This window comes from Rattus norvegicus, chromosome 12 (genome assembly GCF_036323735.1).
Source record: "Rattus norvegicus strain BN/NHsdMcwi chromosome 12, GRCr8, whole genome shotgun sequence".
NCBI classification, from domain to species: domain Eukaryota; kingdom Metazoa; phylum Chordata; class Mammalia; order Rodentia; family Muridae; genus Rattus; species Rattus norvegicus.
The window spans coordinates 32,710,504-32,735,929 of record NC_086030.1 but is presented as its reverse complement, the minus strand read 5'-3'; the positions used below and the strand labels follow the sequence as shown (position 1 = coordinate 32,735,929).

The 25,426-nt window shown below is 52.8% G+C and overlaps 1 protein-coding gene and 1 long non-coding RNA gene across 6 annotated transcripts; one reads left to right on the top strand and one right to left on the bottom strand.

The window, feature by feature from the left end:
• The first annotated feature begins 511 nt into the window (after positions 1-511).
• Positions 512-25,426, top strand: Mmp17 (matrix metallopeptidase 17). 5 transcript variants are annotated; one of them, XR_010056375.1, is made up of 10 exons: positions 512-794; positions 10,433-10,565; positions 10,849-10,978; positions 11,308-11,591; positions 12,168-12,344; positions 14,289-14,388; positions 18,793-18,875; positions 18,963-19,115; positions 22,913-23,033; positions 23,515-23,560. XR_010056375.1 is itself a non-coding variant. In NM_001105925.1 (10 exons), the coding sequence occupies exons 1-10, from the start codon at positions 639-641 to the stop codon at positions 23,802-23,804; spliced, it is 1,764 nt and encodes a 587-aa protein (NP_001099395.1). In that variant the 5' UTR covers positions 516-638; the 3' UTR covers positions 23,805-25,426. The 5 variants fall into 5 exon arrangements, 4 of the variants coding, with proteins under 4 accessions (XP_063127238.1, NP_001099395.1, XP_063127237.1 ...); NM_001105925.1 differs by having other exon boundaries at positions 516-794; positions 22,776-23,033; positions 23,515-25,426; XM_063271167.1 differs by lacking the exon at positions 512-794 and adding an exon at positions 908-2,365 and having other exon boundaries at positions 22,776-23,033; positions 23,515-25,425.
• LOC120095935 (uncharacterized) lies at positions 20,729-22,658 on the bottom strand. The gene is made up of 3 exons (XR_005491910.2): positions 22,488-22,658; positions 22,128-22,271; positions 20,729-20,911 (listed from the first exon to the last, which is right to left on the bottom strand). It is a non-coding gene; the product is annotated as an uncharacterized LOC120095935 (long non-coding RNA).

Here is a 25,426-nt window from a genome sequence, read left to right as displayed (position 1 = left end):
GCGGACTAGGGGGAAAAGGTGCTCTGGGCCCAGTGCTCCATTCAGGACTCAGGTGTGCTCCCGTCCTACGCCCCTACTCCCTCCCACTCTCACCCATCCCATCCCACCCCACGCCTCCGCTCCCTCCTACGCTCTCTTGTATCACACTAACCCCCTCCCCCACCTCCGATCACTCCGCATGGGGGGGTGCTCACTCCCACTCGCCCCAAGACTCCGTGGCCCGCGGGCTCCCCCGTGTGCCCATCATGCGCGCTGCGGCGGTCTGCTGGTCCTGAGTGACCGGAAACTAGACCAAGAGCTATAGCAGGCGACCCGGGGGCGCGTCCAGAAGACCGCGGGGAACTCTAAAACACTCGCACCCCGATTCGCTGGCTCCTCGCCTGCAGCAGTGCTCCAGCCTTTGGGGAGTGCAAACCTTTCCAGCACATTACACGGCCCAGCCCGCGCGGGGGTCCCCTTTAAGGGAGTGGGCGTGGCTATATCTTATTAGCATACATTAGCATGGCCCTGCCCCGGAGGCGGGCGGGCGCGCGGCTCAGTCCCGCGGAGCGGAGCGGTGCGGGCGCGGAGCCGAGCGAGGCGCGGAGCTAGCTGCTGGCTAGTGCGGAGACCCTCGCCACCCGGCCTGGGATAGCGGGATGGGACGCCGCCCGCGGGGACCTGGATCCCCCCGGGGACCTGGCCCTCCACGACCCGGGCCCGGGTTGCCGCCGCTGTTGCTTATGCTGGCGCTGGCGGCCCATGGGGGCTGCGCAGCGCCCGCGCCCCGCGCGGAGGACCTCAGCCTTGGGGTGGTGAGTGCGGGACGCGGGCACGGGACCCTGGACGCCCGGGAGCCGGGTCCGCGGGCGTTCACGAGGTGCAAGGGAGAAGGGAGACTCTCCCTTGTTCTTGGAGAGGTGCGCGAATCCGGGGCGAGGCGGAGGGCGACCCATTTCCAAGACAGAGAAACTGAGACTGGGGCTCAGGCTGAGTGGGGCGCACGATTGAAGATCTAGGAGGACACCGGTCCCTTTCCCGTTCCGTGCGGTCGTGCGCCGCAGCCGCGGGAGCCCCGGGGAGGTGGTCGCCCAGCCGGAGCCCGGTCTCTGGTTAAAAGCAGCTCCACAGAGACCTCTGGCGGGGTGACCGGTGTCACAGACGCCCGGAGAGGTGCGCCCCGCGAGCTTCGCGGCCGGAGTGGGAGGTCAGGGGCGCGCACCCCAGGCCGGGGACGCGCCTGTGGGCGTCCGGAAAACCTGGGGTTCCCGAGTTTGCCCCGCTGAGGACGTTGGAAGAGCTTTCTGCACAGCGTGCGTGCCGCGACCCGGTCTCCTTCCTCCTCCGCCGGAGCGATCGGCCTTGTCCCGCCGGTGCGGGTGACAACCTCTGCCGTGTCAAACCCGCTGCCGTCCCCATCCCGCCAACTCCCACTGCCAGAGCTTAGCTGGGCACCCCTGCTTGGGGGCTGGGGGACCGGGGCGCCGGCATCTTTCCACCTCTCGTCCGTCCACCCTCCTGACTGAAGTCGGGTTTAGAAACCCGCAGGAGACCCGGAAGGTTTCGATCAGACTTTATGGCTCCGCAGGCCCGCGAAGCCCTCTGCAAAGGCGCGCGTGGTGGATAGAGCCCGCTTTCGAGGAGGAGGAGGCCCGGTCTAGGCTCCCAAGATCTGGAGACCCGGCCAGGGGCGGCTTCCTGACTGGCCCAAGCCAGCCAATATCCTAATGGGGTCCTGGCAGAGTCCGCTCTCCACGGGCGGTTGGCAGTGAGGACTCCTACACCCTCAGGTCTAGGCAAGGTGTCATGGAGATTTCATGCTGGAGGAGACACTGGGGAAGGAGCAACCTCCTGTTTGCCAACACTTGCCCCAGGATCTAAGAGAGGGGCTAACTAAGAGAGGTGGCCCCAGGCATCTGAGGTGGCAGTGGCCCCGTGTTTTCTCTGCCCATTGCAGATATCTGAGGGTCCCCTGAGGTGGCTTCCTCCCACTCCAATGGCCTCTAAAATAGGAGTTCCTCACATTCCTGCTCCTAAGCTTTCATAGCTGACTCCCCGATGCTATGAGCGTTGGGACATCCAGACGTGGTTCTGGGTGGGTGACAACAGAGCCCAGACCCTTCAAGCTCTCGGAGTGTCTCAAAGGGGCCTGGTTAGGGGACATTGAGGCGGAGTCTGGGAGAGGGTGCCCCTGCCCATCCACGTCCTTAAATCAGGCTCAGTGCACTTGGGAAGTTTGCAGCAGCTGGACCTCGGTGGTTGGGGTGGGGTTGGCTCCTCCTCCTGGCACCTGTGGGCCTCATCCGACTTTTCCCCTCCCCTACCGAGTTCCTGAGCACCCCAGGATCACCAGTCTACCCGCACCCTGAAGACCTCACTAACCGAGGTGCGTAACTCCAGGCTTGCCAGAGGCCGCAAAACCCTGTGGTCCAATCCTGGGTAAGGTGGGAGGGTGCAGCAGGTAGCCCCCTGCCCAGGACAATACCCTCCCGGGTGTGGGAACCCGGTCCTGCTCGCCTCTCCTGTGGTGGTGGTGGTGGTGGTGGTGGTGGGGGCGCCCTCTGGTGGCTCTCTAGGGGATGGCACCTAAGAGCTTGGGGCTCAGGGGTACTGAGCTGCAAAAGATGGGCGGGCTTTGGGTGGGAGCTTTCTGATGCCCCTCAGACCGCCCTCTGCGGGCTGTTGAGCGTATTCAGGTCTGGATGCCTCTGAGGAGAAGGACGCCTTTGTGTTTGTGATCAGTCGCTGCCAGACACTGCTGAACCCACGACTGGGCTGGGAGGGACGAACGCCCGTGAATAAAGCCAAGAAGAGGCCCCCAGGCCCCCTAGAAGGATACTCAGGATGTGGTTCCTCACAGCTCAGTGGGTCTTGTTTTGTTACTCCGTTTCTTAAGTGGTTGCACACAGCAAAGTGTGCAATCCCAGGGAAGGTTCTGGAGAGTGACGTCCTGGCCGCCTTTTCAGTGTCCAGCTGGGTAGCCATGGGGAAGTGGACAGTTTTCAGACAGTCAGATCAGGCCCTGGGTCGCACTCCCTGCGGTTTTCACTCACCACCTGTCTTGGAGAATCTTTCATTCGCTGCCTGGCTCTGCGGCTTCTTGCAGTCCCCGTCCCCCCCTCATATTTCATTTACAAATGTCATACCACTCATCTCGGCCTGGCTCCGTAGTGGTTACCGTGTATCAGCAGCACCAAGCAGTCGTGGCATCTGATGGCCCATGGCTGCTAGGGGTCTGCTTGAGAGCCCCCTTCATGCTGGCTGCTACGCAAATGATCCCAGCAAGTTTCTACTCGGAAGCCTGTTACAGTAGCAAAATCTCTCCCACGGCTGGCACCACACAGCAGGGCAGGTTCAGATCTTCACTGATCTAGGCACTCATTATGGCTGCACAGAAACTGAGGCAGGAGGAATGTATTAAGACCAGCATGGGTTATATAGAGTGAGACTCTTAAAAAAGTGGAAAGAGGGCTTAGAGGTGTATATATAGTCCAGTTGCTTGCCTAGCATGCACAGAACACTGGCTCTCAGCCTTAGTACCACCCAATTAACCAGACATGGTGGCACACACCATGATCCCAGTACTGAGGAACAGAGGGAAGAGATACGGTGTCATCTTTCGTCATCTTTGGTCATCTTTGGTCATCTTTGGCTACATAGAGCACAAGGCTAGCCTAAGCAACCTGAGACTACTTCTTTAAAAGGACCAGTTCTGGGTATGGTGGTGTATGTACCTTTAATCCTAGAATCCCAGCACTCAGGAGGCAGAGGTGGATCTTAAAGAGTCGAAGACCTGGTCTATGTAGGGAGTTCTAGGCCAGCCATGGCACCTAGCGAGACACTTGTCTCAAGAAAATAGAGGTGAGGCTGTGTGTTAGTTTTAGTTGGTCTTAGTTCAGTGGTTCTCAACCTGTGGGTGGAGCCCCCTCGGGGATCAAACGACCCTTTCACAGGGGTAGCATATCAGACATCCTGCATATCAGATATTTACACTGCGGTTCATAACAGTAGCAAAATTACCCTTATGACGTAACAACGAAAATAATTTTATGGTTGGGGGACTCTCCACGACGTAAGGAATTGTATTAAAGGGTGACAGCATTAGGAAGGTTGAGAACCACTGAATTAGTTATGTTTTTATTGCTGTGACCAAGGTAACTTGGAAATCAAAGTGTTTATTGACCAGAGCGGTAGGGGTGACAATAGCAAGGTTGAAGACTGGGGTTACCAGGACAGCTGGGTGCTCGTGTCATCAGGTGGCAAAGAACACACTAGGGATGACCATTCTTTTGACACTTGAAGCTAGGCCCTCTGGGCCACACCTTCTAATCCTCCCCAGACAGCCTTACCAACCGGAGACGGAGTGTTCATACGCGTGAGCCTGGTGTAGGGTGGTCACTTTCATCCAAACCCCTACAGAGGTCATTTGTCTAGTATATGAAGGGCCCTGAGTTCTGTACTAGTGTGTGTGTGTGTTGTGTGTATGCATGCGTGTGCACGCGTGGGTGAAAACAGGTCTCAATGTCACATGCTTCGAGCTTCGCGTTGAGACAGGGTCTTGCTGTATAGCCTTGGCTAACCCGGAACTCACAGAGGTCTGCCTGCCTCTGCTTCTTGTCCTGAGTGCTAGGCTTAAAGGTGTGTCACTTAACCTGGCCACCCTGTGGGACCCTTTTACCTAGACCCAGGCTGGGTCCCACACTGCTGCTTACCTGCTATGTGACCCAACAGATCCCAGGGCATCAGTCTTCCTTCCTTTTAGATGGGCCCATAGGAACAGGTTGTGCTTAGGGAGGGGAAGCTAGGGACGGCCAGGAAGCTTGCAGAGCGTTCTCCAGTGAGGACACTGCTGGGGGCTTCTAGGGTGTGGTAAATGCTTTCGGCCTTAACTGTAAACATGGAGCTTTTTAGTAACTCTTGGCTCTGGATCTGCTACTGGCCAGTTTTGCCGGCACGTGAAGGAGAAACAGCTGAAGCACGTTGGGCACCTGGCTCGCAGAAAAGATGGGATGCACAGCCTGGCCTCCCCTCATAGGTCCAAGTCTCACTCTGGGCCTGTCCCCACACCCTTGACGCATTGATGTCCTTGTCTTTCCTAGACTCTGGTGCTTAGCTACTTTTCAAATCAAAGCCTCAGACCTACTCTTCCCAGCATGAATGTTCTTCCCAGGGCTCCTTACCTGGACAATCCCGTGTCTACCCAGAACAACTTCCCTGGGCGTCCATCTAACTGTCCCCTCTGTCACATCCCTCCCTTCCCTTGCAGTGGTTACCGGATAAGCTCAGGAACCAGGTGGATCCAGCCCCAGTTCTGCACTCACGTGCTGTGTGACTGGGTCTGTGTCCTGACCTCTCTGTGCTTCTCTTTCCTTGTTTGTAAAATGGGGGGTCATGGTAGCGCACCCTTCATCAGGCTGACTTGCACAGTGCCCACCCTGCTCACAGGAGAGCCCAGAAAACAAAACCAGCACCTGCCATCCTCCCCACATCCTGGGGTTTGTGTGGTGCTTCTGCAATAGGAAACAGTCAGCGATCACTGGTGCAGTTGTCGCCAGGAACAAAGTAGCCCGTGACGCTATGCGCATGGTCTTCCTCCATTGCCCCCTCCACTCTGCCCACTTCTGGACAGATCTGCCCTGGTCTGTTTCACAAGCTTCACAACCAGCCCTAGGCATGGGATCCCTCCGGCTACCTGCTAGGATCTGTCTTTCTAAAAGGGCCATGCAGGGACTGCAGAGAGGTTCACCTGGTAAAGTGCTTGCCGTGCAAGCACGAGGACCCAAGTTCAAGCCCCAGAACCCGTGTTTACAGAGCTGGTCATGGGCTCAACGAGATGGCCCAGTAGTTAAGAGCGTGCACCTAAGACCCACACTTGATTCCCAATACCCACGACAGGTGACTCACAATCGCCTGTAACTCTTAGCTCCTGGGGATCAGATACCTCTGGCCTCCTTGGGCACCACCCACAAACACAGCAAGAAATATATATTTATATGTAAATATAAATTTGGCATGGTGGGAGATACTTGTATTCCTGGCACAGATGAGACAGAACTGGGGGACAGTGGGTCCTTGGAGCTTTCTGCCTCTTTGGTGAACTCCAGGCCGGTGAGAGACTGTGTCTCAAACGAGCTGAACAGTGGTCCCGGGGGTAACACCCAAAGTGGTTCTCTGGCTTCCGTATGCACCACATACTCATTAATAAATGAATGAGTCGTGTATCCTGTGTGCTTGTGTAACTGTGGGCAGGCAGGTTATCCAGCTCATCTGGGCCTCAGTTTCCTCCCCTGTAACTGGGGCTTCCATCAGTGCTCTGTCTAGGGTCTGGCGGGGAGGGGGGTTGATGGAAAAAGGATAGTAGGTGTGAGGAGTGGGTAGCCAAAGGTGGCCCTGCCCATGGACTGTGGTACCTATACTCATTTATATATTAGTAACTATTGACAATTACACACACACACACACACACACACACACACACACACACACACACACACACACACACCAGGAGCTGGCCCTGCTTCTGGCACTGGTCAGAAGGACAAGAATCTGAATTCAGCTTCTGGGCCTCAGTTTCCCTACCTATGAGATGTGGCTGGTGTATCTGTTTGCCTCCAGCTGGTGGGTCCAATTAGAGAGGGATGAGGAGTGGCTGTCAGCTTCATAGCAATAGCCTGGGTCCCAGGCAAGCTCTGCAGGCTCCTGGGGGCCACAGATGGCTCCTGACCGAGGCTGTGGGCAGAGCTGCCCAGGTTCCAAGAGACACTTGGGTAAAGTCAGCACCAGGGGCTTGGGCGGCGGCTGCACTCTATAAATTTGCAAAAAAAAAAAAAAATCATCTGAAGGATTTTAACGCTGTATATATCATGCCTCGTTAGAGCTGTAAAAAGATGCACATTGTGTCAAATGGTGATAAACGCAACAGCAAGATGGGAAAGAGGAGGGGGGTACCCCCGGCACTCACTGACTGACTGCGTGTTTACATCTGTGCAGGAATCCCTGACTGCCCAACCAGCTGGCTCTACTGGTCTGCAGTAATGGCCCCGTTCTCTGACTGGGCTAAGAGGAAAGGGTATCCGCCCTTGGGGGTGGGACTCCCCTTCTCCTGGCCCCACCCCCTCCCCAGTGGCCTTCTGGAAGGTTCACCCTGAGCCTCACAGCACCCGCCTGCTGCAGCCTCCGTTGCCCTGGAGACAGCGGTCTGTCTCCGTGGCGACAGTGGAAGGAGGACCAGGCAGGCAAGCAGGAAGCTGGCGGCCCAGGACAGGGTGTGTGGTCCGGGCTCTCTAGGTTTTAGGAGACAGGGGAGAAAAAGCGAAGAGGTCCTATCTTTGGCCACCCTGTTGTGGACGTCGAGGTGGGGAGGGGCTTGTACACCTTCAAGGGTAAGAGGGGGTCAGGTGAGGTGATAAGGGACTGGCTCTTTGCTAGCTGCAAGGTGTTGGTCAAGGCTTTCTCTTCTGCAGAAATCTTGTCCTCTAGGTGGCTTTTGTCAGCCTAGGCAGCCCTAAGTCCCCTAGGCTAACCGACACCTCAGTGGCCGGTTATCCTCATTGGACATTTACTACTCACTAGTCCCAGCTGATAATGGGGACCTCTGGGTATTTGGGGGTTTACCTGCCTAGAGATGGGTGAGCCCGGGGATTCCATACCCCTGTACTCTGTGATAAGGGAATGTTGTCAGTGTCTGCCTCATGTGAGTCCACCTGAGACCAGCACTGACCATCACCCACCTCCCCGAACCAAAGCCCACTGCAGTCGGCCCCTTCCCAGGACTTAGGGCTGTGAGAAACGCCTTGGTTGGATACAGGAAGGGGGGGGGGGCTACCAACAGGCAAAAGTTGAGCTTTCTCTTGGTGGGGGCTGGGCATCTGAGACTGCAGGTACAGTGTTGCCAGTTCCCGATTATATTCTGTTCTACACAGGATAGCACCAGATCCCATCCCAGTTTAGGGGGCTAGGAATGACCCTCCCAGGGGTTCCCCGTTCATGTTTACTCTTGGAAGATGGACCCCTTCCCCCTGAAGTGTTCATGTCAGGGCTGAGGAAGCTCGGGGGTGGGGTGTGGGGTGGGTGGCTTCCTGCAGTCATGAGGCCTTGCTGTGAGCTTGTTAGGGAGTCTTGAAATTGTGTCTGTTGATGTGTGTGTGTGTGTGTGTGTGTGTGTGTGTGTGTGTGTGTGTGTGTGTGTGTGTGTTTGTTCTCTTGACAATTACCAAAAAAAATTTAAAAAAAAGTTGAGAGAAGTCAAAGCAGGATCTTACCCAAGCTGGCCTCAAACAGAATCCAAAATGGGACAGTAGACAGATCTGGGCCTGCACCCAGGGGTGTGGCTCTTACTTCTAAGCTGCTATGGAGAATGTTACCCTGTCCTTGATGGTCCTGCCCTTCAGCATTAGAAGCAGGTCTCTGGCATCCCATATACATGGGCAGCTTCCTGCCTGGCTGCCTGGAGGGTTGGAGGGGGATGAATTTGAAACAGAGAAACCCCAGCAGGGGTACATGTATCTGGGGAGGGGACCTGGGAGGCACACTGTATACAAATTACATCATCCGGGCTGAACCTCCCAGCCGTGGTAGCTTGCCTCTGATTAAGGCCCCGAGGGATCCTAGGGAGATGAAGGCCAGTTCTCCACTGGGCTCCCAAGCCACAGCCGTCAGTCAGCATCAACAGCTGGCCCAGGAGACAGAGCCTGAGACGCATCCTCAGAACCAGGGAAGGACATGAACGGGTTGATTTTTTTTCTTTAAGTGTCCATCATAAAAGAAGCAGGTTACTGGATGTGACAGCACACAACTTTAATGCCAGCACTGGGGAGGCAGAGACTGGAGGATCTCTGTAAGTTCAGGGCCAACACCTACATAACAAGTTACAGGGCAACCAGGCGTACGTGGTGATACAGTGTCTCAAAAGGCGGGGGTGGGGGACATGGGGGGATGGGGATGGGAGTGAGCTTCTGGATCCATGGTTGAGGTCATTAGTTCCTATTACAGAAGACCTGGGTTCAATTCCCAGTAGTTGCGGAAGGGAGGGAAAGGGGGCATTTGAGACCAGCCATTGCTTCAGTTCTGGGTGTCTGATGCTCTCTTCTGACCTCCATGGGTAACCAACATGCATGTGGCCACACATAGCCATGCAGGCAAGACATGCCTCACACAAAATAAACCATTCGATTCTAATTTAGAATAAATTTTTTAAAAGATTTATTTATTTCATGTATGTGAGTACACCGTCACTGTCTTCAGCCACACCAGAAGAGGGCATTGGATCCCATTACAGATGGTGGTGAGCCACCATGTGGTTGCTGGGATTTGAACTCAGGACCTTTAGAAGAGCAGTCTATGCTCTTAACCACTGAGCCATCGCTCAAGCCCCTAGACTAATTTTTATTTAAAAAACAAAAGAGTACTTACTGCTCTTGGAGAAGACTCTAATTGGGCTCTCAGCACCCACATTGGCTGGAGATTTTTAGCTTCAGCTCCAAGGTGCTTTTGGCCTCTGAGGTCACCTCCATTCATGTGTAGAGACATACAGAACTCCATAATTACACTTTTTTGTTGTCTTTTTTTTTTTTTTGTAAGTCAAGATCTCTATGTAGCCCCAGCTGTTCTGGAACGTTCTCTGTGTGGACCAGGCTAGCCTCGAAATTTCAGAGATCTGCCTGCTTCTGCTTCCCAAGTGCTAGGATTAAAGATATGCACCACCACACCTGGGTAATTCAACATTAAGAAAAAAAAAAAACTTGAGGACAGCGCTTGCTTGCATAGCACACACAAAGCTACGGGTTCTAGCCCTAACACTACATGAAGCAGGCTTGGTAATATATACCTGTAATCCCATCCCTTGGATAGTGGAAGCAAGAGAGTCCAGAGTTCAAGGTCACTTTGGGCTATAAGGTAAGTTTGAAGCCAGATTCGACTCTGTGAAACCCTGTCTCAAAAGACAGGGGTAGCTGGGTATGGTGGCAGACACATTTAATCCCAGTACATGGAAGGCAGAAGCAGACTCTGGCATTTTAAGACGTACATAGCCAACCAAGACTATATACAGTAAGACCCTGTTTCAAAGTGTGCGCATGCGTGTTTAGAAGATATGGAAGGAAATTAGTCTTTAGGGTTGGGCCTCTCGTTTGTGCCTTTCTTGAAAAGGAGGGTGACTTTGGCTCAGAGCACCCCGCCCTACACAACCTTCTGGGTCAGCTGGAACCTGCCAGAGGAGAGCCTCGGGCAGGATGGTTGTCACAATCGGCACGTGGACTCCAGCGCCATCTGGTGGTTGCTGGCAAATATTGCGCCTGCACATGCTCACCCGAATCTCAGGCTTCCTATGGACAGGGATGTGGTAGGGGTGGCCAGGGCTCAAGAGGCATTTCCCCTGCAACAGTCATGAGCTTAGGCAGTTCCTCCTCAAGTGGGCTCTTCCCCAATAACCTCTCCCTCTGTTCTGTGTCCCCAGGAGTGGCTAAGCAAGTTTGGCTACCTCCCACCTGCAGACCCGGCGACAGGGCAGCTACAGACACAGGAGGAACTGTCCAAGGCTATTACTGCCATGCAACAGTTTGGCGGTCTGGAGACCACTGGCATCCTGGGTTAGTTCTCTGGGAGGCACCAGGAGGCTCCTTGGTTCCATCAGGGTTGTGCTAGTCTGGTCGTACCATTCCTCGATGCCCAGAGCCCTGAAATTAGCCACTGAGGACTCAGAGTGACTAGAGCCATGAACTTGAATGCTGGCTTAACCTGGCTGGGGATGAGAGGTGGGGGTAGGGGGCTTGAGCACACCTGGCCTTGGAGCCAGCAGCCCTGAGGGAGCTCTGGGGTCTTCACTGGAATGGTGGAATCAGGCCTACTTGCTGACCCACGTATACTGTACAGATGAGGCCACTCTGGCACTGATGAAGACCCCTCGCTGCTCCCTTCCGGACCTGCCCCTTGGGGCCCAATCGAGAAGGAGGCGTCAGACTCCGCTACCCACCAAATGGAGCAAGAGGAACCTTTCTTGGAGGTGCGTGGCCGGGGTGGGGGCGCCCCAGGTTTGCATCTCTCTCTGTCCTTCTGCCGTTCCTGGGGCCAGACCAGGTCAGTGAGAATCCCACCCCTGTGTAGCCTAGAGGGTGGGGAATGACCCGAGAAATCGGCCACCCAGGTCATCTGGAAAGCTGATATTTGCTTGTTACCCCCGGGCCTCACATGCATTCATCTCCTAGAGACTTCAAAAAAAAAAAAGTCAGACAATAGGGGACACTCATGTCCAGGAGAGGCAACACTTCACCCCAGTGGGAGGTCCAGAAAGGCCTCAGGGGCAGCTGGCCTCCACTCTGACCCTGACCCTAGGGTCCGGACATTCCCACGGGACTCACCCCTGGGCCGGGATACTGTGCGTGCACTCATGTACTACGCCCTCAAAGTCTGGAGTGACATCACACCCTTGAACTTCCACGAGGTAGCGGGCAACATGGCGGACATCCAGATCGACTTCTCCAAGGCTGACCACAACGACGGCTACCCCTTCGATGGCCCCGGTGGCACAGTGGCCCATGCATTCTTCCCTGGTGACCACCACACAGCAGGGGACACCCACTTTGATGACGATGAGGCGTGGACCTTCCGCTCCTCAGGTGTGTGGGGGACCTAAGTAGATGGGACCCTGGGCCTGGGCAGTCCCTGCGAGCCCTGCAGACCCACAGTAGCAGCCTGAACCTATAAAAGGTAGATGCAGCTGTGGCCCCCCAGAACGAGTCCCCTGTCAGGCTTTTAAAGAGCTCAACCCTATTCCACTCCTAAGTTAGCCACTAAGACCCACTGGGCTCTTCTCATGGCACCGGTCCATGAGGTGTCTGCAGTCAGCCCAGGGCACAGGAGCCCAAACCTCTCACATAGTGTGTAGGGGTTGACACCCACTGTATTTGAGCCTGGAAAATCCTCCTGATCCTGGGATGTCTCCATTATGGTCTGGCCCTAAAAGAGCTGGCTTCTATAGCATGAAATCGTAAGATAGCCCTGGGAAACTCCTTCCAGCCACACAGGGCCTCATAGGAGCTCAGCACAGCCTCGCATAGCCTCGGCACGCATATGACTAATTTGAGCCCCCCAGCCCAGCCAGGATGCAGACACCCACTGAGCTCTGTATTCCAGCGCCATCATCGGCAAGGGGGTCCTACCCTCCCTTGCTCATGCAGTTTCTGCGTCCTCAGATGCCCACGGGATGGACCTGTTTGCAGTGGCTGTCCACGAGTTCGGTCATGCCATCGGTCTGAGCCATGTCGCTGCCCCAAGCTCCATCATGCAGCCATACTACCAGGGCCCCGTGGGTGACCCGCTACGCTATGGGCTTCCCTACGAGGACAGGGTGCGTGTCTGGCAGTTGTACGGTGAGTGTCCCCAAAGCCCAGTATGGATCACAGGGAGGGTAGGGCTAGGAACAGGCGCCCCAGATAGTTGGTTCTGCTCATAGCTGTGACCTCTTAGATTAGAATACTGTGGGCACATGAGGTCTACTGGAGATGGAACAGAGGAGAGAGGAGAGGAACACGGGGTGTGGGACACAGTGCTTTCTAGTACTGATGCCTCTGGTACTTAGAGCTCTGGGGATTTCATATGTGTTCCTCAAAAGATTGAAGGGTTTTGGCAACAGTGAAAATGGACCCAGCCCTATTGGGCATGTGCTAAGATAACCATCTACTCTTTATAACTAAGGGAGGAACAGTAGCTGTGGGCTTGGCCCAAGTCAAGCAGCTAGTCCTAGATAGCTCATAAGCTTGAATAGCCCTTCAGGATCAAGGAGGAGCATTTTGCCCAGGATAGCCCTTACGAGTGCGAAGATATCCCTATAGGACCAAAATTCAGGCACTTTGCCCAGAGTAGCCCCCAGAACCTGGAGGCGAGGAAGCATGCCAGGGTAGAGCCGTGGCAGCGAGAGGCAGTCAGCTTGCCTAGAACAGTTCCATAGGAATGTAGACAGCCAAAATGGGAGCAGAGTCTGGCCCAGGGCTAGTCCCAAGACACATCAGGAAGTAAAGAGAGGTGTCTCTGTCCCGGTGCCCATCTGGAAGATGATTCCCTGGGAGGGAGGGAGGATATTTGGTATACAGAAACATCATTCTGCCCTAGTAGAGCAAACCTATCACCAGCCTCCAGTCTTACCCTGCACCTCCCTAACCTTGTTCCAAGCCCCTCACCCCATTTGAGTGGGGTCATTGTTTTGTTTTGTTTTTTTTATGGTGGTGATGTTTTTGTTTGCTTTTGCAGAATTGCCTTTTTTAAAAAAAAATTTGTATGTGCCTGAAAATACGTATGTGCACCACATGCCTGCAGGAGGTCCCCCACAGAGGTCAGACGAGGGCTCCAGAGCCCCTGGAAACTAGAGTTACAGGCAGTTTGTAAGCCACCGTGTGGATGCTGGGACCCTAACCCAGGCCCTTTGCAAGAGTAGAGGAGCAAGCACCCTTTTCCAACAAGCTAGCTCTCCAGCCTTTGTGTGATTTTCTTTTTATGTGTGAGAATTTCCTGCCTGAATGCATGTATACGCCCCACATGTATACCTGGTGCCTGCGGGTGTCAGGAGAGGGCATTAGATCCCCTGGAACTAGAATTAGCAGTTGTGAGATGTGTGGGTGCTGGGAACCAAACCTGGGTCCTTTGCGAGAGCAGTCAGTGTACTTAAGAGCTGAGCCATCTCTCCAGCCTTTGTGTTGTTTGTAATGCAGTGTCTCTGGGGGTGCACACATGTTAAGTTGGCACTGTCACAGGGTTCTGCAAGCACCCCCCTATCTAACTCCAAAACTCTCACTACCTTAAACTCGCCCCCGAGGAGAGGTGTCTCTGAGGATTGCCTGAAGTGAGACATTTTGGGGGAAACAGAGCCGTACAGAATGAGGCCTTCTGGGGTTTTCGTTGTTTTTGGTTCCCCACCAAGTGTGGTGTTTGCAAGGTCTCTCCCTCACAGGAGTCAGATTAGGTCCCTTTTTCATGACTAAACAAGCCCAGCACTGAACACTGGGTCACTTCCCGGTCGGGCTCTTGTGACCAGCACTGTGGACATTGCCGCAGAGTTCTTGCAGCTCTCCTGGCTTCCATCTATCCATGGTGTCCACCTGGGTGTGTGATGGTTAGGGACGCTGATGTCCTGGACAAGCTCTTGGACATAGCATAGTTCACAGGCATGCTGTGGTGGTCTGCCCCACCCCGACAGCCATTCAGCCGAATGGAAATGGCGGGAAATCACCTGCCAGTCTCACAGCCCAAGCCCCACGCCTAGGGTGAAAGGCAGGGTGGACCAAGGCCCTCAATTGAACGAAGTCTTTCTATTTCCACAGGTGTGCGGGAGTCCGTGTCCCCTACTGCCCAGCTGGATACCCCAGAACCTGAGGAACCACCCCTCCTGCCAGAGCCCCCCAACAATCGGTCTAGCACTCCGTGAGTCATGTCCTTTGTCACTATACCTTGGCCAGCCTGTCCTTGTCCAATGCTTCCCCTTCTGGGCACATAGCACCCAGTATAGCCCAGGGTCCTGGGGAAGGCACTGTTGTATGTGCTGACTGGTTCTGGGGGACACTTTCTTCTTCTTCTTCTTCTTCTTCTTCTTCTTCTTCTTCTTCTTCTTCTTCTTCTTCTTCTTCTTCTTCTTCTTCTTCCTCCTCCTCCTCCTCCTCCTCCTCCTCCTCCTCCTCTTCCTCCTCCTCCCCCTCCTCCTCTTCTTCCTCCTCTTCCTCCTCCTCTTCTTCTTCTCTCTCTCTCTGTCTCTCTCTCTCTCTCCCCCTCCCTCCCTCTCCCCCCTCCTCTCTCTCCTCTCTCTCCTCTCTCTGTCTTTTTTTTTTTTTTTGTTCTTTTTTTCAGAGCTGGGGACCTAACCCAGGGCCTTGCGCTTCCTAGGCAAGCGCTCTACCACTGCGCTAAATCCCCAACCCCTCCTCTCTCTGTCTTTAAAGATGCATTTATTACTATATGTAAGTACACTGTTGCTGTCTTCAGACGCACAAGAAGAGGGCATCAGATCTCATTACAGATGGTTGTGAGCCACCATGTGGTTGCTGGGAATTGAACTCAGGACCTCTAGAAGACTCTTAACCACTGAGCCATCTCTCCAGCACAATCACTTCTTCTCTTAAACGTCTCAGTAGGAGATGGGGGGAGGGGAGAGGAGTTGTTACCCCAGGGAGCTACGGTGAATCTCAAATTGTTCCTCTCCTATAGCCTGGTTTACTAAGCCTTGCTCTTGCAACACGGTGACAGGTCTGTCACCAGCGTTTGCTTGGGGTATGGAGGACTCAGGGTTTTACATTAGTTGTCAGTCCCTCTGCATTTTGAGAGCTGAGCTTATCCAGTCAGTCTCCTGTCCCCTGTCCTCCATGCCGTGTGTTCCCCCACCGCCCCCTTGCACACATCCATACCCTGTCCCTGTGACCAGGGCTATCAGCACAGCAGCTATGTTCCCTGATAGAAGGACACTGTTGAGAGTTCCCACAGACACAGTCTTTTGTTATTCAACCTGTCCCTTCTCTTCCATGACGCCACACCCTGCACCCGGCACCCCGTACCCCACACTCTGGCCTCCTTGCTGTGCCCACACACATTTTGGGCTTCTGTCTCTTGTTTCTGTGATGGATGGCGCTACACTTGGCTTAGCTGCACACCGTGAACAATTTTACAATCAAGATACTGCTCTGCTTGTTCTGGGTTGGTTGGTTGGTTGGTCTGGTTTGGTTTTGGGGGGACGATGTCTTTGTCTGTAGCCCAGGCTAGCCCTGAACTCCTACAATTTTTCTTACTTAGCCTCCAAGGGCTGGGATGGTAGACACGAGTAAATATGCTCAACCTACCATTATTTCCTATCTGTCCAAGTTTTTTGTTTTGTTTTTTTTTTGTTTTGTATGTGTAGGTGTGTGTGTATTTCTTGTGTTGGGGCCCCTTGTGCCTGCAAGGTTAAGTGTACTGAGCTCTACCCCCAAACCCCATGTTGTGTTGTTTGGTTGGTACTTTCTGTTTGGTTCGGATTTGAGGTAGAGTCACATCTATCCCAGGTTGGCTTCAAACTGTCTATGTGGCTAAGGATGAAGACCACCTCCCACTTCCGGCCTCTGTTTTCCAAGTGTCAGGATTACAGCGTGTGAGAATCGAATCCTGGGCTTTGTGCATGCAAATATTCAACAGCCTGAGATGGTTATGTGTGTGTGTATGTATATATGTACATATGTACACACATATATTAGCATTCATATGCATATACATTCATGTTTATATGTATACAAACATATACATATACATATGTATGTGTGCATGTATATAGTATACACACATATATATTAATGTATGTATGTATATATGTGTATACACATGCATATATTAGTGTATGTATATATGTATACAAACACATACATACATATACATATGTGTGTATGTATATAGTATACATACATATATAATAGTGTAATGTGTATCTATATATATACACATATATGTATATATGTATATACACATACATATATTTATGTACATATAGAAACATACATGCATATACATATGTAGATACATAATAGAATATATTAGTGTAGTGTGTGTATCTATATGTATACACACACATATATGTATATATCTTTAGCGTGATTACGGGCTGTGAGCACACACATACCACAGTGTATGCAGGGGTCAGAGGATAGCTCGTAGGACTAAGTTCTCTCCTTCTATCATATGGACTCTAGAGACTGAATTCTCGCTATTAGGCATGACAGCAAGTACTTTAATGAACTGACCCACCTCACCCCATGCTGGTGTTTTCAGATAGGGGTTCTTTCTTTAATTGATATTGAACCCTGGAATTTGCATGTTTTGGATATTCTTTTCTTTTTTTTTTTTTCAGAGCTGGGGACCGAACCCAGCGCTCTACCACTGAGCTAAATCCCCAACCCCTTGTTTTGGACATTCTATAACTGAGCTATATCCCCTCTGGAGTCATTTTTCTCCTCCCAGCCCCTCCCATGCAGTCCTCTAGGTAGGTGGGAGTGCATGTGTGACCCCTGCCCTGGGGTTCTGCCCCTTGTTGGAGCCTGAGTCTCCTTGTGAATGGGCCCACTGCCGTGGGGCTCAGCAGGTCTTTCCTGGGAAGCCCTCTGTGGCAGTGCCTGAGGACAGGTAGGCTGCCTCAGCAAATGCCCTCAGGTCTCCATCAGGGTGCCCTGTACTGTCGATCACCACCAGCTCCTACCCACAGCTCTCCTCTCAGTCCCCTTCATATAAGCCAGAGCTCTGGAGATCCATGCTTGCACACTTAGCACTGTGGTAGACAGGACCCACTCAGCCTCTGAAGTGTGACACTGTCTCATTTGCAGCGTGCACAAGCTAACATTCACACCCTGACCCCTACCCACCAGGCTCTACATGCTGAGACCTGGGAGACTGAGAAGGTGTTCTTACTCCCTGGCTATTATTTTAAGGGTTTTTTTTTTTAAAAAAAAAAACCTGTCTCTTTGTAAATATGTATATTACAGAGACTGGGGGTGGGGTAGGGACGGACATCTGCTGGAGCTGGAGTAGCAGGCTGTTCTGGGCCACCTGATATGGGTGCTAGGAACTGACCTGGGTCCTCTGCCAGAGCAGAAAATACTTGTTGGTTTTGAGACAGGATTTTACTATGTAGTTCTGGCTGTCCTGGAATTCACTATGTACACCAGGCTGGCCTTGAACCCACAGAGATCTGCTTCTGTTTCCTGAGTTGCTAGGATCAAAGGCATGTGCCCCCATGCTCAGGTAGCAGAAATGCCCTTAAACACTGTGCCATTTCCCTCGTGCATGGGGCACTCTGTTGTATGTGGCTCTGTGGGTAGTTTCCTGGGAAGTCCTACTTTGAATAAGGTCTAACTGAAGCCTAGTTTATATGACTTCCTAGGGAGTTATAGAAACATTTCTTCATTCTACATAGGGCCCCATAGCAGACCAGAGAGAGGATTCTAGTCTAGCCTCCTGAACCAGTGAGTTTTCTGGGGCTACTCAGAGGTTTGAGGGTAAGGATTACTTACAAGAGGATGGTTGATACGAAGGCAGCTGCATTATTGAAAAGCCCACCCCAGCCTTGGTGATAACTCAAAACAGCATCCTTGGAACTGTGTAATTGGCAGGTAGCTTAGCCATTTGGAGAGGCTTCTTTTTCCCAGACATCTTCTATAACTTTGGGAAGGGACCCTCTCAATCTTGTAAGTTTCAGGAACTTCTTGTGACTTGGAAGTTTTCCCTTCTAAATAGCAAGGCTCATCCCTCTTAGGAAGAATTTGTAAGTTTCAGGAACTTCTTGTGACTTGGAAGTTTTCCCTTCTAAATAGCAAGGGTCATCCCTTCTAGGAAGAATTTGAGTGCTTCATTCCCAGGCCATTGCAACCTAACACCCAAGCTGACTAGGACATGGTAATCTTCCTGTCTCAAACTCCAGAGAAAAGGATTATGGGCATGATGTGTCCACAAACCTGAGTTAAGCTCATATTCTTTGCTTTTGTCTTTTAATCATTGTCGTTGGTTTGTTTCGGGGCGTTGATGTTGTCTGGTGTTTCATACTTGGGGGAGTTGGCTTTGGTGTTTTGAGCAAGTCTCATATAGCCTAGGCTAGCCCCAGACTCATAAAGTAACTTATAGCCTTCTTGGGCCTTATTTTTTTTCTTGGGCCTTAATTTTAACTGACCCTGTTTGCCTGGTAGGCACTGGCTACCTCATGGACACAGGTTTGTTGTGGGTCCTTCCAGGATGCTCACCCCCATGATTCTGGCAAGAGTAGCTCACCCAGCTGCTTGGGTTGGGTGTTCTCCCTCTCAGCTATTCTCACATTCTGCCCTGCAGGCCACAGAAGGATGTGCCTCACAGGTGCACTGCTCACTTCGATGCTGTGGCCCAGATTCGTGGTGAAGCATTCTTCTTCAAAGGTAACCCTGGGGGGTCCCGTGGAATGGACGGATGGATCCCTATAGCCACAGCAGGCTGTGGTAGCCACCTTCCCTTTCCTCACCCAGGCAAGTATTTCTGGAGGCTGACCCGGGACAGGCACTTGGTGTCCCTGCAGCCCGCTCAAATGCATCGCTTCTGGCGGGGTCTGCCGCTGCACCTGGACAGTGTGGACGCGGTGTATGAGCGTACCAGTGACCACAAGATTGTCTTCTTCAAAGGTGAGTGGACTGCCTCCCTGTGCGTGCCACAGCTTGCCCTGGCCTCCCTCGGTGTTGTCTGACCCACCTCAGCTTCCCCTGCACCCTGCCAACCTCCAGCCACCAGTCTGAGAACAGCTGTACTCTTTGGATGATGTGTGTATTGTTGCCTCCTGGCGGCTCGTCCTGTAGAGGGCGCTGTAGACACACAGTAAGCTAAAAAAATAGGAAAATCTCTTCCCAGGGGTGCAGGTGGACATTTGATGCTGGGAGGGATGAATATTTCTACATGGAGGAAGGAGTTTATTTGAAGCAGCATTAGAGGTGATGGAGAGAGCAAACTAAGACAGGCGAAGCCTATCTAGGGCCCTGCCATTGAGCAAAAACCCAGGTTTACAACTAAAGTGGAGACCCCCGAGGCAGAGACAGCCCCTCTGAATACAGAGAAGTAAGAAAGCAGTCGGGGCCTCAGCCATGAAATGCAAGGGGGATGTGAGGCCACAGCCCATGGGAGTACCCTTTGTCCAGGCTACTCCACCCTGTCCCTAACCCTGAAGAAAGGCCCCTAACCTTCAATGCTAGACTTAGACCGAATGTATCTCTCTTTTTTTTTTTTTTAAAGATTTATTTATTTATTATATATAAGTACACGCTGTAGCTGTCTTCAGATACACCAGAAGAGGGCATCGGATCTCTTTACAGATGGCTGTGAGCCACCATGTGGTTGCTGGGAATTGAACTCATAACCTCTGGAAGAGCAGTCAGGTGCTCTTAACCGCTGAGCCATCTCTCCAGCCCCGAATGTATCTCTTATATCCATGTCTATGCCATAAGGAGGGAAGTACATTCCTATAATCCCAGCACTCAGGAAACTGAGGAAGGATGATTGTTCCAAATTCCCAGCCAGCCTGGGTTCCGTACTGAGACTGTCTCCCAAAATTCAGGGGGCCAGGGGACTAGGAATATGATTTCATTGATTAAGCCCATGCGTAGTGCACACAAAGCCCTAGGTTTGCACCTCAGCACTGCATGACCCAACGCTAGAGGCAGGAGGTTTGTCAGTTCCAGGTCATCCTTGGCCACAGAGCAAGTTGGAGACCAGCGTAAATAGGAAAGAGGAAGCCAGAGAGAGGAGATGAGCGTGCCGAAGTGAGAGCCTCCTGGGCCCATGCATGGGTAGAAATGGAACTCTTCCTGTCCTAGCTGTGGGACAGAAACCTGGGGTTGATATAAGCAAGTGGCCTTCCCTTGGCTCAGAGATGCCGGGGCCTCTCCATTTGAAAGTGGTACCAGTTCCAGGTCATCTTCCCTGCTCAGCTCAGGGCTCTATGAGGACACCAGGCTGCTGAGCCAGCATGGCCTCATGTATTCTCTGTGCTTCAACAGATTACCAGACAAAAGCAACTTAGGGAAAAAAGGTTGGCTCCCAGTTTTAAGGCACTCAGTCTATGATGGCTCCCGGTTCTAGGGCACCCGGTCCATTGTGTTAGGGAAGGTATGATGGTGGGAGGATGAGACAGCTGGTTACATTGTAGCCTCCGTCAGGGGAGATGGATGCTCTCAGCTCTCTTTCTCCTTTTTATTCAGACCAGAATCCCAGCCCATGGAGGTGGTGCTGCCCACCTCAACCCAATCTAAAATATCCCTCCCACGCACGACCGGAGGCTCGATTCTTCACACCATCAAGTTGACAATGTTAACTATTTATTGTGTTGCCTTTTTTCCCCAGACAGGGTCTGAGTGTGTAGCTCACTGGCCTAGATTTGCTGCGTATCCTCAGGCTGGCCAGTTTTTTTCTCAGTTGAAACTGAGCTGTGCTGAAAAAAAAAAAAAAAAATTAAATTCCGACCTGGAGCTTCTAACCTGCCTTTGGTTTTTGAGCTCCTGGATAAAACACATACACACACACAAACAAACATGCCTTTATATTTTTAATAAACCTTAAGCAACATAATACCCGGGCAGCTGTCTGCCCTCTATGCCGTCAGAATCTATTTCCCTATCAATAACCCCAAGTTATTACTTACTATTTACTGTGTTCCGTCTGGGCTGCTTTTTTTTCTTTTCTTTTTTTCCGGGGCTGGGGACCAAACCCAGGGCCTTGCACATGCTAGGCAAGCGCTCTACCACTGAGCTAAATCCCCAACCCCCATCTGGGCTGCTTTTAATGGTCTTCTAATTGGGTATCCCTCGGGGCCACGTTCTCTTGACCCTTAACCCACAGCGGTGGCTCTCGAAACCTAAACTCCACCTACATCTCTTCTGCTCAGCTATTGGCTGTCAGCATCCTTATTTACCGATCACAGTCAACTGGGGGCAAGGTCACTTAGCTGGAGTCTATGTGTGGACTTCCTCATCTCTGGGGCAACCAGTTTTGGGGGTCCACATTAGCATTAGAATGCAAGCAGCATCGGGCCAACCCACTACAGGGCCGGGAAGCCCAAGATTAGTTGTTCTTTTTTTTTTTTTTTTTTTTTTTTTGGTTCTTTTTTTTCCGGAGCTGGGGACCGAACCCAGGGCCTTGCGCTTCCTAGGCAAGCACTCTACCACTGAGCTAAATCCCCAGCCCCAAGATTAGTTGTTCTTAAGCACTGGCCCCCGAGCCAATGAATCCACAGCACAGCGACTGTACATTTCGTCCATAAACATCCACTCTGTGTCTTTTGGTCTCCAATCTAGAACATTCCTTTGGGCCTTCAGCATCTACCACTCCAGGCTCCCTCCCTCTTGTGTCATGTTTCCTGTAGATTAGAAATATCACCCACAGGTATCCTGACCCATTCCACTTGGTGGTGGTCTGGCTATGGTATAGACACAGAATTCTTTTTTATGTTACCATCTCTACCTTATAGTTACCGGGAAGCCCTGAAAATAGCCAAGAGCTGACCGAGCATCTTGCGCTGGGTCTGTCCCATACACTGGTACCCCCGAGTGGAGCCTGCCTGCTCGCCCGATGCTGCCTTGCTCCAGCCAGCATCTGTCTTTGTTCCCACTGAGCCCAAGGTTCTTCAGCGATCTAGTTCAGTGTCTCACCTGCATCTCACTCGTAATAGGGTACGGTGCTCCAGGCTTTTAACCGTAGTGCTCAGGTAAGGGAGGCTGGCGGACCAGGAGTCCAAGGTCATCCTTGGGCTACGTAGTGAGTTTGAGACTAGCCTGGGTCACATGAAACCCTGTCTTAAGAAGGGTTTAGGATGTATTATTTGATTTAAAGATAGGTTATTTGATTAAGATATATATTTAAGGTATATACACATATACATATATATACACACATATCACATACACATATACATATATATGCACACACATACACACAATACACATATATACATACACACACACATATATATGTATGATATATATATATCAATTGAGCAGGGTAACAGATACCTTGGTTCCTTGTCTCTAAGTGGCTGTCAGAAGAGGACCTGATTCTCAGGCACTGGTTATCTGACCAGCACCAAGCGTATAGTAGGTGCTCAATTAGTGTCAGACACAGCTTCCCCTCGACGTGATGATATGGGGTCACCAGCATCTGGGTACCTGTGGGCAGATCCTGAGTGTGACTAGCCTTGTCCTGCTACCTGGGTGAAGATGGGGGGTGGGGGAGGGGCATTGGGAGAGAAGTTAAGACGGGAGCTTTTTGCCTCAGCCCATGGCTCTTTCTCTCACCACCAGGAGACAGATACTGGGTGTTTAAGGACAACAATGTAGAGGAAGGGTACCCACGACCCGTCTCCGACTTCAGCCTCCCGCCAGGTGGCATCGACGCCGTCTTCTCCTGGGCCCACAATGACAGGACTTATTTCTTTAAGGACCAGCTGTACTGGCGCTATGACGACCACACACGGCGCATGGACCCTGGCTACCCTGCCCAGGGCCCCCTGTGGAGAGGTGTCCCCAGCGTGCTGGATGATGCCATGCGCTGGTCTGACGGTGAGCACCAGGCGCGGGGGGACAGTGCTGTCCGGCATGTTCCTCGTCTGTAGATGGGGGTCTGAGGATGGGATTCCCCGGACCACTGTATACCCCACACGTACCTGTGTGTGAGCTCTGAGGGATCTGGGTCCTCACCTCTCTGGCTTTGCTCCCCTCCCTCCCCTCTGCCCACATCAGCCTGCCTGTAGGACTGGCCTGCCAGCCTTTGTGTGTTTCCCTCCACCCAATACTAAAAGAGACGCTCACAGAACGGATGCTAGGTAAACTCTGGCAAAGAAGAGTGGAAGTTGACAGTCCATCCCCAGTGTCCCACAGTCTCCTCCAGCAGGTGTGGCCCACACAGCCTGTCTAAGCTGCCCTAAGCCTGCTCCCCCTGACTCAAACCCCGACCCGAGCTCTATACTCAGCCACGGTGTCCCCTGTGTGTAGCCCCATTGTGATTGAGCCAGCAGCTCAGCCTCCCTCCTCCCTCCTGCAGGTGCATCCTATTTCTTCCGAGGCCAGGAGTACTGGAAAGTGCTGGATGGTGAGCTAGAGGCAGCCCCTGGGTACCCTCAGTCTACAGCCCGGGACTGGCTGGTATGTGGTGAGCAGCTGGCGGATGCGGAGGACGTAGGCCCCGGACCGCAAGGCCGCAGCGGGGCCCAGGATGGTCTGGCAGTATGTTCCTGCACTTCAGACGCACACAGGTCTGCACTGCCACCTCTGCTGCTGCTGCCACCACTGCTGTGGGGCCTATGGACCTCAGTCTCCAGCACGGCATCCTGAGGGCAGTGCTAGCCTTGCGGATCAAGGAGCCAAGGGGGGCAGGGACACACTGGCCAGTAGTCAGCAGGACTTGTGCTCCAAGCCCCCGGTCCCTCGCTCCTTCCTTCCTTCCTTCCACTAAACCCAGGGGTGCTGTGCCATCTGCTGGAGTGGTCTCCAGCTGGGACAGGCCGTCCTACCAAACGGCATCCATGCACCTTTCCTACCCGGAGCAGCCATAGGCAGGCGCTCCTTCCCTCTTCTGCACATCATGCTGCTTCGTTGCACCTCGCCGGGCTACCCACGCCCAGCTGTCACAACCCCAGGATGCCTTGTCTGCACCTGAGCGGCTCTGACTGGCATCTGCACTTGGGCTGATGGGGACAAATGGGGGGGGACAGTTCCTCGTGGTGTCCATAGGGGCCACCGTGCCTGTTTCACAAGTGAGAGAGGTGAAGCCCCCCCCCCCCCGATGGGGAACGTGGTCGGAGAAGGGCACCTACCCAGAAGTCTGATCCACTGTCGTTTGCAGCAGCCATATCTGCTGGTACAGGGGACCAGTCACACTCAGGATCTGCCCACAGGTACCCAGATGCTGGTGGCCAGGGATCCCGGTCCAACCATCAGGAGTACAGCCCCCTCTCCTCATCCTAGACAGGCTAGACGTGGAGGCTGTGTCCTGTTATCTTCCTCACTGTGGCCAGGAGAGCACTGTGGGTCTCCCTCGGGTGCTGTTGATTGGGAGAGGGGGTGCCCATGAAGACTTCTCTTCATCCATCAGTACCTATTGCTTCAGCAGGATGCCCTGTGGGTATAGTTCTGGACTCAGACCCCACAGCTCAGACTCAGAGCTATCCCCTCCCCAGCTGTGGAGGGGCTTTAACACCTGGAATATAAAAGTGGGTGTTCAGTTAGGGAAGAAGGATCATTGGGGGAGGACAGGGATAACAGTGTCAGGGCCCTTGGGGGTCACAACAGTGTCACCGCCGGACTTGGAGATGTGGGAATACGAATTGCTGCTCTGGGTGCCAAACCTCCATGGTCCAGAAAGGGCTAGATGGGGTGATGAACTCCAGGGAGGAACCGCCAAGTTCAAAGGTTCTGGGATGAGATGGGTCTAAGGAACAGGGCCACGGGTGTAGGCTTGGCTGCAGGGTGAGCAGTTTCTGTCATTGGGCACGAGATGAAAATTAGTGATCACACTTACATATACACACACACCCCCTCCCCACTGGCCCTGTCCCATCTCAGGTAAAAAAAAAAAAAAAATAGGCTTCTACATACCCCAGGCCAGGTTTGAGTGTTGTCAGGATGAGCGGCAGCCAACAGGGCCTGGGTTTCTACCCTTCTCCCTCTCCCAAGCCTGGCCACAGCATCCACGCACCTGTCAGACTAGGCAGGACAGAGTTGGGGGTGGGGGGGTCTGAGGTTTCCATCATGGAAGCCACTCTGCCCTCACATCAAAGCACGTTCCTAAGATGTCCCATGCTGTCCACCAGCTGTCCTGTACGGTAACAGGGAAGACCCTAAGAGTCTTTGTCACGTAGCGCTGAAAGCCAGGCCCGCAGGCTGGAGCTGTCTAGATGCTGGTGTCTCACTCATTTTAAAACCCAAACTCTTAATAAAAGTTTTCTACACTGGAG